This window comes from Meleagris gallopavo, chromosome 7 (genome assembly GCF_000146605.3).
Source record: "Meleagris gallopavo isolate NT-WF06-2002-E0010 breed Aviagen turkey brand Nicholas breeding stock chromosome 7, Turkey_5.1, whole genome shotgun sequence".
Taxonomy (NCBI): domain Eukaryota; kingdom Metazoa; phylum Chordata; class Aves; order Galliformes; family Phasianidae; genus Meleagris; species Meleagris gallopavo.
This window is the reverse complement of record NC_015017.2, coordinates 28,981,471-28,997,378: the sequence shown is the minus strand read 5'-3', so window position 1 is coordinate 28,997,378 and position 15,908 is coordinate 28,981,471. Positions and strand designations below refer to the sequence as shown.

Genomic DNA, 15,908 nt, shown 5'->3' with positions numbered 1-15,908 from the left:
TGCTCAACAACAGCCTTTTGAGGATAAATGGGTCCACCTTTTACTCTGTGCACAAGGTACACAGTATAAGGCATTGCATGAATTCCCTCCAGCTTTAAAATCTACCCAGCCTTGGCTGCTGAGCGACACTGCAAGAAGCAGCCGTGAGCAGAGAATTCCTGCACTGCAATGCCTGCTCAAAAAGAAATATTAAATATAAATCTGTGCTATTTCATCACACAACATTAAGTCAGCAATGTTCCACTGTGGGAAATTTCATCCCCATTACTGCGTGCTGCGTGAATTTAAAGCATCTGCAGTATAATGAGAAGATGAAACAAGCTACAGAGAAACACTGGGAATATGCTTAGCACTACAATTTGTGCCCGTTAGATGATTGCATCTAATAGATGTGAGGCGTCATGCTAAAAAATAAAAGGGCAAAAAAGAATGAATTATTGATAGAGCTCCGAGGGGAAGTTTGAAGATATCTATATTTAGGGAGGAAGCCTCCAGGGCCTGCTTTCTCTCTGCTCCTTGTGCTCTGGGTGCCCGCAGCTGGAATGGGTGCAAGCAGGGGCGAGCCATGCAGGTACCCTCCCTGCCACATCTCCCAGGGCTGCCAGCAAAGCACAGTGCTGACGACAAGCAATGTGCAATCTCCTTCTCTTTCTGCCAGAGCCCTGCTCCTCGGCAAGCTCCCAAGCACCCTAAGGCAAGGAGAAGATGTTCAGCTAGCCCCAGAGGACACTGTCAGCTCCAGCTTTTTTCCAGCCAAGTTTTTGTGGTGTAGACACTGACAGTTCCAAGAGCTCCACGTCCCATTCTGAACTGAGAAAGAATCATACAACCACAGAATGGCTGGGTTGGAAGGGATAATCCAGTTCCAACCCCTGCAAAGAAGCAAACTGTTACAGTGAAGATGAGAACCTAGAGACAAGAAACCAAGAAGAAAATGTACCTAATTACTGTGCTTCAGATGCTGGTGAAGAGGCAAAACCCATGAGATATCCTTGGCTTTGTCATGTCACAAAGCAAAGTACATGCAAAACATTGGGAAGCACTTAATAATTTAAACAAGACAAAATGTTCAGCTGCTCTGGCACAGAGGGAGCTGCCAAGGAAGCCTGATGGCCCAGAGATGGGGACATAGGCTCTGCAAAACCTGCCATTGACACCCATCCTGCCATCCACCAGATGTGAGCTTTGGGTGAGGATAGAAAAACCAAAACCTCAGAGCACACCCAATTTGCTTTTTTATTCTCCTGCTCTCACAGTGTGCTTAAGCTCCCTCTGGAAACTCTTAAAAAAACATTGAGAAGAAACATCCCTGCCTCAATCTCAACATGGCTCTTTCATCAACCCCATAAAATAAGTGAGGCAGCCCTGGAACTCAGGTAAACATGGACATAAACTGAAGGGTAGAAAAGCACAAATATTTCAAAGAACAACTAGTTGGTGCACATGAATCGTCTCGGACCAGTTCAAAAGCAGCACATTACACAGTTTCACAGAATCCATCAAGGTTGTAGACAGCCTCGAGGACCATTGAGTCCAACCAGCTTGTTGAAAAAGGACAGCAATGTTGCATGTTCATCTTCTAAAGTACAAAGAGCTACAACTGCATCTGCACCGACCTGCCCTGCAAAACCCTCCTGCAGAACCTTAACGTTACATTGCAGGGCACAGATCTTCACTGTTAGACAGCATTGCTGTCTCAGATGCACTTCCAAAAGGGAACATCAATAGCACCACTTGGAGTTGTCATTTCCCATTAGGAGTAACTGTAATAACGTGAGCTGAACAATAAATCTTAAGGCTAGAGCAAGCCACTTTAGAACCACAGCAATCTACGTCTGCTTCTTTTCCAGCATCACAATTGAGCTGATAGACATCAAAGAAAATAATTCCTGCAATTTACTTCAGTTATCTATTATTCTCACTATTCCTTTTGGTTTCAATATTCTTCCAGTTCTTTTACTGCTTATTATTTCCTTGCATCACCAAAGCATACCTATTGGCACACTCAAGCTCGACCTGGCAGCTGATGATGCCAGCTAACTAACTGGTCAGTTAATCTAATCAACCAGTGCATCACCAGCTGCTGCACAGCCTCAGCTTTCTGAGCACCCCCAGCCTCCTGCACTTAAACACAGATCTGACCACCGGGAGCAGACAGAGCACATTGCAGCCACATTACTTCCTGGACCAATTTTGGCCTCTTTACTGCCTGTCATCTAGGGTAATGATTTCTAAATTAGAGATGTTGCATTTTGGATGTGGTTACAAGCTGGGCAGAAATGTGGTTTTTAATGTGGAAAGTAAAATTACAGTTGAGAAGTGCAAGTGGCACAGGGATTAGCAGCAGACAGAGCCCGACTGGTTGATGGAGGGGGAAAATGAGTCTGCAGCTCTCTGTGCTTAAAGGCAACCCAATCCAGCACTGGAACAAGGATAGCATTGATTCACAGCTCTGTCCAGGCATCATCTTTATTACCCCTGCGCTTCTCTATACTCTGTGGTTGTAATTTTAACTTTAAAGTTGTTCCAACTTCTAGTTATTCTGGTCTCAGAAGCCCTCTGGAAGCCAAAATCAGCCAGAAACCCACAGCTACCCAACGCTGAAAACAACACAGAAGGGAGCAAAGCATCATTGCTCTGATAGAGAAGCTGCTTTGCAATGCAGAACCATGAAATGGCAAATAGCCATCGACAGAAGAGTCACAGAGCACACTGTGGAGCAAACTGACATGGTGGGGACACATGTCCTTAATCGTGGACAATTAGTCACGCCATGTCCTTCGTTATTTACTCAGGGGATGGGAGCTCTCGGCTTCATCCTGAGTTATCAGGCCACAGACACAGATCAATATCATAACAAGGAGCAGAGAAAACCTCGTTAGAAAAATTGCTGCTTGAGGAAACCACCTTGTTTTCGTCTACCTCTGCATCTCTTTGCTATCACTCCCTAGATAAACTAACACAGATAAAAGAGGGACCACTCCTGATGTGACAGGCACCTGAGCAGCAATAGGATCCCACAGATATCCCAGAAACATCACTTCCAGGTGGCATTAGGATTCCTTCTGTAGGCACAGACTGATTTTCCCTCTTTCCCAGGAGGACTCTGTGCTGTATTTTGGTCAAAAGCATTCAAGATTCAAGAAACCCCTGCATGCCAATGATGCTAAGACCTCTTCAATGCATTGTGTATTTATACTGCCGTAGCACTCCCAGACAAGCAGAACACTATTAATGTGTCTGGTTGCTCAGTGCTGTAATGCTATAATGTGATGGAAAATACAGCGATAATAGCAGGGCGGCAAAATCTTTTGCTTCAGCAAATGAGAACCCAAATGAAGCAGCTGCAGGGGCAGAAATAACTGAAAGAAGCTGCTTACCTTCAGAAGGCCTCAGATATGCAGGAATCTCCAACAAGATACCCTTATCTCCACTGCCAACCCTTAAATGAGGTCTGGAAGGGGTTGATCCTGGCTCCAGCCCCTCCTGACACTCAAGAACATTGCATGCACCTGAGCTCCGCTGGGTTGGCCCTGCCTTCCCACCAGGTGCTCAATCACTGCTTCAAGTCATGAATTAGCATTGTTACTACAGGTGCCCAAGCTTTTAAGCCAAGCATTAAGCCCAGGCACTCACTGTAAGCAGCACTAATCCCAAGGCTTCAAAGTGCTGATCTGGAAGAGGAGTTTGAGACAACGACATTGGTCAGGGTTGATACGAAATGCATGGAAATAAGCACATCCCTAAACAATGTGCAAAAGAAAAAAAATCCCAACGTGTTGAATTTTCTGTATTTTGCAGTATTCTGGTGCTGATTCGTGGGATGTCCCAAGATGAAAGGGACCTAAAGAGATCACTGAGCCCAAGTCCAAGCTCCATGCAGACCCTACCCAAAAAACAGACAATACATCTGAGATCATTGTCCAGATGCATCTTGAATTCTGGCACACTTGGTGCCATCACCACTGCCACTGTTCCAATGCCTGACCACCCCCTCAGATAGAACCTTCTCCTGATAGCCAATGGCCAGCAGTGCTCCTGGGTCCATCCATACGGCTGGGATGGTGAAGAAGTGTCTTTCAACATGCAGAAACTCTTAACACCCAGATGAACTCCTGGATATTTTACTTCCACATCGTAGGCAGATGGGAGATAGCAACTCTCCCAGCACCCTTACCTAGCTGCAGAAATCAGAGCAGGCTCCCAAGCACACACTGGTCACTTGGCTGCTGTGTCCATTGGGGGTTGAACTCAATGATTTCTTGAGGTCCCTCCCAACCCCTGCAATTTTGTGATTCTGTGATTCCAATCAGTGCTGTAAGCATAGCAGCAGTCACGGTGCTGTGATCACTTATTCTGCCCCTACGGTCATGCCTTGCCTTGGCAGTGACTTAGCACACAGCATATCTCTGAAAAATCAATGGTTTTTCAATATAAACCACCTCTTGGCAGCTGGAAAGGGCCACGAGGAGCTGCTGTGTGATTTGCTGCATAAGCTGTGCAGTAAAACAAAAGCTGACGTTTGTAATTTGTTTAAAAGTGATCAGAAACAATAAATCCTATCAAAACGCCGTGGATGCTGATAATCAAACCGCAATCAAGGCATTCACTACGAAAGTAATCATTTCACATCAGGCAGGTTTTTCCAAGAACTGGAAACTTTCTGGAAATTCTGAGGCTGAGCCTCAAACCTGTGAGTTCCTGAAGGCCTTCCCACTGAAATACCGTGAAACTACCTTTGTGATATGGAGCCTTTTGGAGGAGCATTTAGGGATCAACTCTTGGGCAACCGAGGAGCTCTCTGACAAGTCGTATGTGACAGGAGATGGGAATCGGGTCAAACAAGAAAGCATTATTTTAGCAATGTTAATTCTACCTCTTTTTGCATTTACTCCCTGTGCTACCAACAAAGCTGTCGATACAAGTCAGAGAACGTGCAGCTGTGTGCCACGAACGCCTCATCCACAAAGCGTGACTGTTTCACAGAATCATGGATGTTCTTGGCTGGAAAAGAGCTCTAAGATCATCACATCCAGCCCCAACCCATCCCCACCACATCGAATGCTATTTGTTTTCAAATGAGCAAAGATCAGGTGTGAAAAAACCCAGTCTTAGAAGCCAACTAACTGGAAAGCTCCATGTGAAGCAGCCAGAATGCACACACCACACCAAATGGGTTTAAAACAGTCAGGTTGAGTTTGCTATGCAATACGTTTTGTGTTTTCTTTAACTAACAGGAGTACTGTGGTGCAGATCTCCAGGGAGTTAATAGGCAAGAAAAAAAAACAAGGTCCATAATGTGATAAATAACGCTGCTTGAGCAGGAAGCTGTTCCAGGACCCGCAGCATCCTCAGCCTCTGATGACACACCCAGATAACACAACCATTTGTAGTCAGAAATCCAACCCACTCACAGCAGTTTGCCCATCACTGGCAAGCTCAGAATGCACTCAGTTCTGCCATTGCCACCTGCTCCCTGCTAATGCCCATCAGCACCATCGGTTCATAACCTCCAAGAGAAAAAAAGAGACAAAACAGCTAATGGAGAAGAAGTCTGGGTTATGTGCCAACACAGCCTCTTTCAGAAAAAGTACATCAGGCACTGCTACTCAGTTATTACAATAATTGCACAGCGAAGGCCCTCTGAGGCATTCTGGAAATGCAGTGCTGCACCCAACATGCCAGTAAGTGAGGAACCTCCTGAAGATGCTTCATAGACAGTCCCACAGCCATAGAGCCATGGAATGGTTGGGTTGGAAGGAGTCTTAAAGACCACAGAACCACGGAATGGTTGGGTTGGGAGGAGTCTTAAAGACCATAGAACCATGGAATGGTTGGGTTGGGAGGAGTCTTAAAGACCATAGAACCATGGAATGGTTGGGTTGGAAGGAGTCTTAAAGACCACAGAACCATAGAATGGTTGGGTTGGAAGGGACCCCAAAGTCCCCCCAGCCCCACTCCTGCCATGAGCTGGCTGACCCCATTAGCTCAGGCTGCCTATGGCCCCATCCATGGCCTCGAACACCTCCAGGGAATCACAGAATCACTAAGGTTGGAGAAGACTTGCAGCAAAGGATGCAGCTCCAGCACCAGACACACCATGCTCCATCTCTCCTCCCTCCCAGCTAAATTGCACTGCAAATCAAGAGGCCACATGGGTGTTTATAAATGCAAAGAACATAATGCTTGCTAAGTTTTAACTATCACCAAAGGGCTCTGCTCTCAGTCAAGCGTGAAGGCCCATTTCGGGAGGGCTGCAAATACATTTCTGCAGAGCAGGAAGCTCGCTTTGCCTGCTTTAATCTGTTTCTTCCTCCAGGTCTGAAGGTGAAAACACACTTAATGATACTTAAACTACAGTGAAGAATCACCCAGTACTGAGACGTGTCCCCTAGGGAGTATCTAAAAATATGAGTAAATAGCTCACAACAACATTAAAATATTCAGCAGCGTGCAGAAAGTGACCTCAGCCCCAATCTGAAGCACTGACTTTGCTCATGATGTTCCCTGAGCCCTATGAATTAAATTGTCCCCGTCTCTTTAATCAAATTGCCCTTGCAAATATGAAACCGCACTGAGATCCATATGTGCTCCAATAGGGCACAGAGCCACTGCAGGGCCTCAGCACACTCAACACCGTGCTACTGTGACAGGCTGCAGCCCAGGAGATGGGATACGTGCTGGGAAATCACGTAAAACATTCACGTGGCTTCCATATGCCAGCTTGGCATGCCACATATGGGCCAGCCCAGCCATCACAGGTTGCACACAAAAACCCAGAGCTGCTCTGCTATCCAAGAAACGTTTAGCTAAAAATCTTCAGTTAGGTTTATGCTTTATATCATTTCGGTGATGGGCAGGATGGCTCCCAGCACCCCGAGTGGTGAGGAAGGACAGACGCCACAGACTGAGCATCCCGAGAGTGGTGATGGCATGGAAGTCAGCAATTAATATGACACAGAGCAGCAAGAAACAGACTCAGCAGACAATTCTTTGCCCTAATGACGATTAATATCTTTAATTTCATTTCACCTGCTTGCCATCCTCCCTTGTCCCCAAGGACCATTCCTCCTTCCAGCAGCCCTTGGTGTGAGCACAACCCAAAACAGCACCCAGGAACCCAGCTGGGGGAGCTCAGACTGCACTTAGGAAGGGTGAAATGCACCTTGCATTACTTGTCCTACTCGACTGATTTCTGCCCCTAGAGCAAAACAAATTCCAGATTTCAGCCATGTATTTTCCCACCAATATCTCCACCTACAACAGACAACGAGATGCATTCACTGAGCGTATCTCCAAGTGTTTTGTGCAACACCACTGATGGCTGGAGATCATCCTAGCGCCCATACCTCAGCAACAGCCTTGCAGGGGCTGTAGAACACTCACACTTTGTTCATTTCAGTTTGATGCAGTGCAAACAAGTATCCTTCCAAAGGCATGACTTTTGATGAATCACTGCTTGTTTAAATTATATACGATGAAAGCAAAGCTTCTGCAGAACTCCAGATTAGAATGACTACCATTTGTCTCTTCTGTATCTCAGAAGACATCTAAGGAAGAAAAGGGAAGAGCCGTGGAGGCTTCAGGCAGTGAAGCTGGGAGCTTTGGGGGTTGTGCTGTGAGCAGGAGGCACACAGCACCTGCTGTGCTTCTCCCGAGCAGCTCTCATGTGATGCTAGCACTGGAAAAAGATGTGCTGAACTGCCCCGACCACAGAATCATATCACAACATTCTAGTGCCTGCTGTACCCCAGCACTGGGTTGGGATTGTCCAGAGCACCCGAGCAGTCTTTTCTCTCCTGCCTTCTGCCCACAGTATGTTTCCTCCTTGCATCCCATCCCCCCCAAGCCAACACAAGATATAAATGGCACAATAAAAGGAAAACAGAGAACAAACACATTTTTCACTCCACCTCCAACTTTGCTCAATGCAAGCGGTGGTTTCCTTACATCTATGCGACCTTGAGAACCACACATAGGAACAATGTTTTAAGAAGCTCTAGAAATTACCCAAACCTATTACCCAAAGACAAAGGTTCGTATTGCTGCTATTGGTTCCCTCGAGTCGCCCCAGTTCTGCAATCATTCACAAGTGGCTGCTCCTGAGATAAACCTTTCCACGGAGACCGCATCTCCGCCATTCATGCTATTCATGCTTCTAAAAGTTAAAAACAGTGGAATGTGCCTTTGATTCCCACTTTCTGCTCGTTCAATTAAAGAACCTGGCAGGCTGTTTGATTTCTTTCATCGGAAAACGGTGTTAAGAGGTTTTCAAAATAACATTTCATGAGTTCTGAGGACACGATGCACGTCCCTGCTGGGCTCATGCCTATTTCAGGCTCATACTACCAGCTCCTCATCCAGCAATGGCAGCTATTTGGAGGCCTCTGTGCTCCCAAAAGCAGGCAGAGGGCTGGGGGGTTCCCAGCCCCTCCAGCTTCACCTGCAAGTTGGGCAGTCCCAGTGCTGGCAGTGGGGCTGGGATGCTCCATCACAACAGCGTGAAACCGGGACAATGGGATGTGAAAATAAACGCTCCCAGCGCTCTCCCAAATTACATGCTATCATAATAATGGAGGGGTTGGTGATATATCAAAAATAATCCAAAATGATTAGCAATTACCCTCGTGAATCATAACCGTCTTTGAATGCTGAAAAGCCATTTGAGCACTTCAGCTGTGAGGCTCCTCCATCGTAGCCAACGCTCCAAAAACCCGAAATAAACAGAGCCTGGAGAACATCCCGAGCATCCCCAGGCGTTCCCATGCAGCCCCCGGGTGGGCACAGAAGGAGCCCGGCCCCACGTCCCCCCTCCTCCTCCACCACAGCAAAGCTCAGAAAGCCCCAAAAATGCACCACGTGTTGGTATCTAAACAACCCGAAGCTGTAATTAAGGAGGGTATGGAAAGCGTAAAGCAATGTTTATATTCCCAGAAATTAAAATGTCAGCGACGAGGCAGTGAAATAATTTAATCAAGTTGGGAGGCATCTATGAGAAATCACTTTTACATGATTTAATGAGAGAGGCATAGGAAATGGTGATTTTAATCAGCCAAGTGGGGCTCGTGAGCAAGAACCGCCCGCTTAGGGAACGCAGCTCGCTTCTCCCAGAGACTGCTCTGTCCCTGCTGACACTCAGCACAAAATTTATTGTACATATTTACCACTTCCCCAAGCCCTGGGTAACGCCGCTCATCGGAAGTTTGAAGCAGAAAACAAAGGCAAAGAAAAACATCAACAAAATCTTGTAATTCAAACTGTGATTTGCAGGAGAGTCAAATGCTGGAGGGTCTCAAAGCAGGCGGGGAGCCCTGATGGTGCCATGGAGCCAAGCCCCAAACCCTGCGGTGGCTCTGCTCTTGGAAAGGATAGATAACAGCAGGACAAGGGGAAATGGTTTGAAGTTGAGGGAGAGAAGATTGAGGTTGGATGTCAGGGGGAAGTTCTTTGCTATGAGAGTGGTGAGGTGCTGGAACAGCTGCCCAGAGAGGCTGTGGATGCCCAGTCCATCCCTGGAGGTGTTCAAGGCCAGGTTGGATGGGGCCCTGGGCAGCCTGGGCTGCTATAAATGTGGAGGTTGGTGATCCTGCATGTGGTGGGGGTTGGAGCTTCGTGATCCTTGAGGTCCCTTCCAACCCAAGCCATTGTATGGCTTTATGATTCTATGATTCTCCTTCATCACGCTCACTTTGCCTTGCTCTGCTTCAGACCAAAGGCAGCTCCTGCCACAGCAATGCAAACAGGAGCAGCACTAAGAGCAGAGCAGGAAACAGATGCTTTTGGCTCTCCTCTCTGATCTGCTGGCTGCCCAGCTCTTGGCTTTGGCACCAGCAGATATCTGAAGACGCAGTGCCCTGTTAACCACAAGGGATGCTGTGGGTCTGAGCACAGCTCTGCAGTACTTTATGGGCACACACAGAAAATAATTTACTTGGAAAACAAAGCAGGAGCATGGGCAGAAAGCACTAGATCTCCTCTTAAACTCCAGAAGCTGAAGAGGTGATGAATACCAAAGGCTCTTCTTTAAATATGCAGCCCTACAATGCATAGCAATTCGTGCTGCCATCAGCCACCGGCCACCCAACCAGCCACCAACACTGCAAAATGACTCAAACTCACCCATTCTCACAGCACAAATGCAGTCTTTTGGGTTTTTAAATCCAATTTCATATTGTTTAAAAATGAATGATGTGGAATAAGGGTGATGGTTTCCCTGCAGGAGGTGATAGAAGGGCAGGGAGTGACTGCCAGGTGGGCAGCTCTGCATTCAGCTCAGCACCTCCTGATTCTGGGATGGGGGAGGAAACACCACTGGAAGGGGACACAGCAGACCACCCTATAAGGTCCCCTCACCATTAAAGCCAACCATAATTCCAGCAAAGCAAGGAACGTGTTCCAACCAAACACCACGCAGTGGGCACTGAGATGGTGACGCAATCTGAATTAATGGCAAAAAGAAGCAACTTCTCACATTTCTCATTCTCCCAGGCAAACTGAAAAGCAGTCAACATTTGTACACAGAACCAAAAATAGGAGCCCAGCTTCTGAACAACTGCGAGTTATTTCTGGCCCCTCCGTCCCACCGCTCTATCCACACCAGCAGAAGGCATTTCAACCCTCTGCTGTGTGCCTGACACCACCAGACCGCCCCGCAGGGCCTTCCTCCTCTACTCACAATATTAAAGATTCTTTAAAACCCTTTCATCCCTCCACGTTTCATCGAGATAGAACTCACTGTGCTCGATTTTACCCAATATTCATCTCATCTCACAAAACTAGGTCACAACATTTGCAAGCTTACATGAGTTAGGCTTTATAAATCCAGAAAACACCTCCTGTTTTTCTTGTTCTGTGTATGTCTACGTTGAAAAATAAAACATCTGTGGATTATAGCAACACACGGCTTCCTGTTCCAAATTCTGATGGGCTATTTACAAAATCCCTTTTCTTCGGGCAGCAGTATTTTGAGACCGTCCTGCTGAACAGTCCTGGAGCTCCCTGGGCAGCATCAGCCTGGCAGCCCCAACATGAGGCAGCTGAGCAATGCACTGCAGTTTTCTTGAAAAGCAGCGAGGATTCTTAGCTGCTGCTATGGCCTCGCTGGTGCTGAAGGCTGACGTTACTGAAATGCTGTAGCCTGACTTTCTGTGGGATTGCCACCCATGTGAGCAAAGCTGTGCAGCACAGAAATGCTGGAAAAATGGTAAAGACATTCAGAGTATCCCCACTAAGCATCCTTCTGATGAAGCCAGAGAGCAGAAAGTAAAGCAGGGCATGGCAGCAGCTCCCAGCCCCGGCCTGACCACAGCTCCAGTACCCAGGTGCTGCTGTAGGACACACAACCGTACCACTGAGCAGTGCTGCAGGACACTCAGCCATACCATTGGGTGATGTCAAAAAACACCCAACTGTACCATGGGTGATGCCACAGAACACCAAACCGTACCACTGAGCAATGCTGCAGGACATCCAACTGTACCATGGGGTGATGCCAAAAATCACCCAACTGTACCATGGGGTGATGCCAAAAATCACCCAACTGTACCATGGGGTGATGCCAAAAAACACCCAACTGTACCACTGAGCAATGCTGCAGGACACTCAGCCACACTATTGGGTGATGCCAAGACACCCAACCGTACCATGATGTCAAAGGATACTCAGCCACACCAAAGGCAATGCTGCAGGATCTAATGGTGTCGTGTTTTGTCCTCCAGGAAATCCTACCCGAGCACAAGCAGTGACACTGAGAAAGGAAACAGGGATTTTGCCACCTCACACAGAGCATTGCTTTGGTAACAAATACATTTCCAAAAAAATCAGTCGAATATTTTCACTTTGAATGTAATAAATACATTTCCAAAAAAAAAAAGAAAAATCACTGAATTATTTTTACTTTCAATGAAAATAAGACTTTGGCCGTCTGGAAATATTCACATTTTAATCAAGCATGGCCTTCAGCAGGCAGCCTGAGCAGCAGCAAGCCCTGCAGGGCGACATCTGCACGGCGGAGCATCTGCTCCACGACTCACCCGTGGTTTCCACGATGCCCTCCAGGATGACGACGATCTCGAACTGCTCCGTCTGCATGCTGCGCTGGGACAGGTCGTAGAAGGGGCTCTTGGCATCGATGACGTGGCAGATGGTGAGCGGTGAGACGAGGAAGAGCTGGTCGGCACCTGTGCTGAAGCCCACGTCCAGCTCCAGCTGGTCCAGCGGCAGGAACTCACCCTCGGGTGTCTGGCGGGACTGGGGGAGAGCAGAGGGACAGGGGTCAGGGTGGGAGGAAGGCCCCGAGCCCCAAATCAAGGCATGAGCTCACACAGCACCCACAGACCATACCGAGGGCTCCCTGCCTCTCTACTCCTCACTCTATTTCTCTTCACGGCGCTGTGAATAGGAAGGAACAGAACATCACACCCCTTCCCAAGCATTATTTTTATTACAGTTTCTCATTAGTCTCTATTTGGGTTTAAGAAAAGCTTTGTGAATTTGTGTTTGCCATACGTAGAGCCCCAAAATAACAGGCAGCACTGCCTGAAATGCATTTCCACCATTGCCCACAGCGTGCCCCGTGGAGCCCCACGGCCGGGTGGGAGCTACAGAGAGACTGCAGGAAAAGGGAGAGAGCAGAACAGAAAGGGATTAAGCGCCTCGCTGGGATTTGGTTTCTATTTTTAAAATATTCACAGAACGTGGCTGGATTGGAAGATGTAATCCCAGCGAAACAATGATGTCTCCCAGTGCCCCGGAGTTCCAGCTGAGAGATGGGCTTTCATCCGTGCATGTGAGCACTGCGACCCATTGCACCCACATCGCCCTGCCCAGCACCACGGCTTCACGCACAGAGCCAAGGAACACATAGAGCACATCTGCACAAACATCTGCCCGGCTCCCGAAGGCTCCTTCCCTCCTGAGAAGTCTGCTGCTTTTCAGCCAGAAGGCAGAAGCTGGGCAAGGCAGCCAGCACAGCATGCAGACAGGGTGAGGAGCAGCACGGTGCCAGCAGGATGCCAGGGAGCTGCCCAAAATGTGGGTGCAGGGCAGGAACCTGAGGACAGGAGGTGGTGAAGGCTGAGGTGCTGATTGCAAGGAGACGTTGCCTTACTACAGACATCGTAACCGAGAGAGGATCAATAAAAATGGGTGTTAAAGAGAATGCGGTACTTTAAGGACACTGGAAAAGGAAATGTATCCAATTTGATGTGCTGACAGAGGAAGAAAATGATGGGGGAAAGGTTAAAACAGGCAAATTGCTGTGCCCTACTGCAGCTCCTCTGGGGCCCCAGGAAACCCATCCCAGGCACCGTCACAGCTGCTCCGGAGCGCCAGGCAGGATTGAGCTCAGGGCATAACCACCCCCATCATGCACCATTTTGCTGCTCTGGTCAATACACTTGTGGAGAAAAAAGCCCTTGGGGGACTGTTCTGACCCAGCATCACATGGGCACCAAAGCACAGCACTGCCAGCGTTCCTCTCAGCTCTTCACAACCACGGAGATCCATTCTGCAAAAGGAGCTCCGCCACGAGCGAGGCTTTGCAGTAATTCTGTGCTAGCATTTCCATTACGGCTTGCTTGTTTCCCTACACCATCTTCTTAGCAGGGAGAAAAAATAACAACAAAGCAATTCGCAGGCTTTCCAACTGTCCATAGCATCTACCAGCAGGACAACGTGGAAAGCAGCAGGGCAGCAGCAAGCAGGCACAGCTCTGCACTGCTCTCCACTGAGCGCACATTGCGGTGCCCATGGACAGAACTCCCAGAGGAGCACTTTCACAGCACAGCTTCTGCCCCGGGCAACCATCACCACTTTGTCTGAAAAGCCACTGAGGCACCATTCACTTTTAGAAGAAAAAACGAACAAACAAAGAAACAAAAAACAGCAGCAAAGCTTTCTGCTCTTGGGTCCTTCCAGCATTATCACAGAGCAGGACTTCTGTGGAGGCAGCACAGTTTGCATGGAGCCACACCAAGTGCTAAGCACCAACTTTCAAAATTCCACTGGAATTGTTCCATTCGGACATAAACAGAGCTGTTTGGTTTTTTTTTTACATCTGTGATAGAAAGGACCCTCTCAGCCTCTCCAAAGCCATATGGACACGGCTCATTCCATGTGCAGAGCAGGGCGGTCGCCGCAGTGCGCTCCAAGAAGCGGGGCTGCTCCCGGAGCTCAGTGCACACTGTGCCACCATCCAACTTCTGACATGAGCCAGTAACAGGGGTTCACTCCTATCAGCACAAGAGAGCCACAGCCCCAGCCGACTGCTCAGAAAGAAAGGACCAAGAACGGATGTATCCGCTCAGAGCATCCCCAGCACCATCCCAGCCCCGTTATTTGGGATGCAGTGAGGGCCCTGCTTGGTGCAAGCAGCAGCAATGCTGCCCAAAAACCCCACCAGCAATACCCATTGGGGTCAAAGCACTGCACCTTCTGATGCCTCCAAGCAAAAGGCAGCTGCGCATTGCTGGGGCCAGGTGCAGCAGATGGAACAAGAGCATCCCTCACATGCAGAGGGGGCTGCCTCAGAGAGGGGCCCCCAGAACACCCAGCACCACATCCCCCACAGCTAGGAAATGTGCAGGGTGCTCTGTGTGTGCCAAACATCACCTAAGCCATCCCCTTCCACCCACTGCACATTTATTTCAGCTCATCTATATATAAAACCATAATAATGAGTCTCAAATAGATATTCAATTTTCCTTGGTAATGCCTCACACTTATTTTTCCTTAGACACGCAGGGCCATTAGCGTGGCTTTTGCACATCTAACCCTGACATTCAGCTGTCTGTGAAGTTCATGCACCACAGAAATGAAGTTCTCTCTAGCTGGAGCCTCCAGGAGCACAGAAATGTGCCAGAAAGGCAAACAGGTTCCTTTGAAAATACACACCAAGCAATTCCAGCTAACAAGCAGTTACCTCTCAGAGAAAGAATCTAGTATCCGATAGGCATTTACATGTGAAACAGTGTGGAATGTAAACATTATTATATGGGGATGATGCTTCAGGAAGAAATCCTTTACCCAGAGGCAATGAGGACGTGGCACTGCCCAGAGCTGTGGTGCCCCATCCCTGGAGGTACCCAAGGCCGTGGATGGGCCCTGGGCAGCCTGAGCTGGGGGGCAGCCAGCCCACGGCAGGGCTGGGGCCGGGGGCTGCGAGGTCTCTTCCAAGCCAACCACACCATCGTTCTATGACCTTTAAGGACCCTTCCAGGCCAACCATTCTGTGATCGTATGATGTCTGAGGTCCCTTCCAGCCCTGGGAGACACAGACGGGGTGTCCCGTGGCTCTGTGATACGAGCCTACGGCAGTGCCTTACCTTGAGCAGCTTGCAGCGGATCTGCGCCGAGACCATATGGCTGTTGCGGAGGTTCCCCACGCGGAACATGAGGGTGAGCTTGCCGTCCCGCATGGAGATGGCCGCGTGCTCGCTGAACATCAGGGTCTCAGCCCTCTTCTTGGGCTGGGACATCTTGATGAACATGCAGCCGATGAGGAAGGCGTCCACGATGGAGCCCAGGATGGACTGGAAGAGGAAGAGGATGATGCCCTCGGGGCATTTGTCCGTGATGTAGCGGTAGCCGTAGCCGATGGTGGCCTCGGTCTCGATGAAGAAGAGGAAGGCGGAGGGGAAGTTGTAGACGTTGGCCACGCAGGGGGTGTAGCTGTCGTCGTGAGCCTTGTTCAGGTCGCCCCGCATGTAGGCGATCACCCACCACATGGAGGCCATGAAGAGCCAGGCCACGGTGTATGTGAGAACGAAGATGAAGAGGTTCCAGCGCCACTTGAGGTCCACCAGCGTGGTGAAAAGGTCGGACAGGTACCGGCTGGTCTCACCGCCCAGGTTCCCGTGCTGCACGTTGCACCGTCCGTTCTTATCCACGAAGCGCTGCCGCTTCCCCCG

The 15,908-nt window shown here is 48.8% G+C and overlaps 1 protein-coding gene across 1 annotated transcript in view; it reads right to left on the bottom strand.

Annotated features, from left to right (window-relative positions):
- Positions 1 to 15,905, bottom strand: part of KCNJ3 (potassium inwardly rectifying channel subfamily J member 3) — a gene marked incomplete at its 5' end in the record, with an annotated part of 28,144 nt that extends 12,239 nt beyond the window's left edge. The window contains 2 exons of the mRNA XM_010714083.1: positions 12,033 to 12,249; positions 15,324 to 15,905. Of these exons, the coding sequence (XP_010712385.1) occupies positions 12,033 to 12,249; positions 15,324 to 15,905 (799 nt within the window). The remainder of the gene's footprint in view (positions 1 to 12,032; positions 12,250 to 15,323) is intronic.
- Between the last annotated feature and the right edge of the window lie 3 nt (positions 15,906 to 15,908).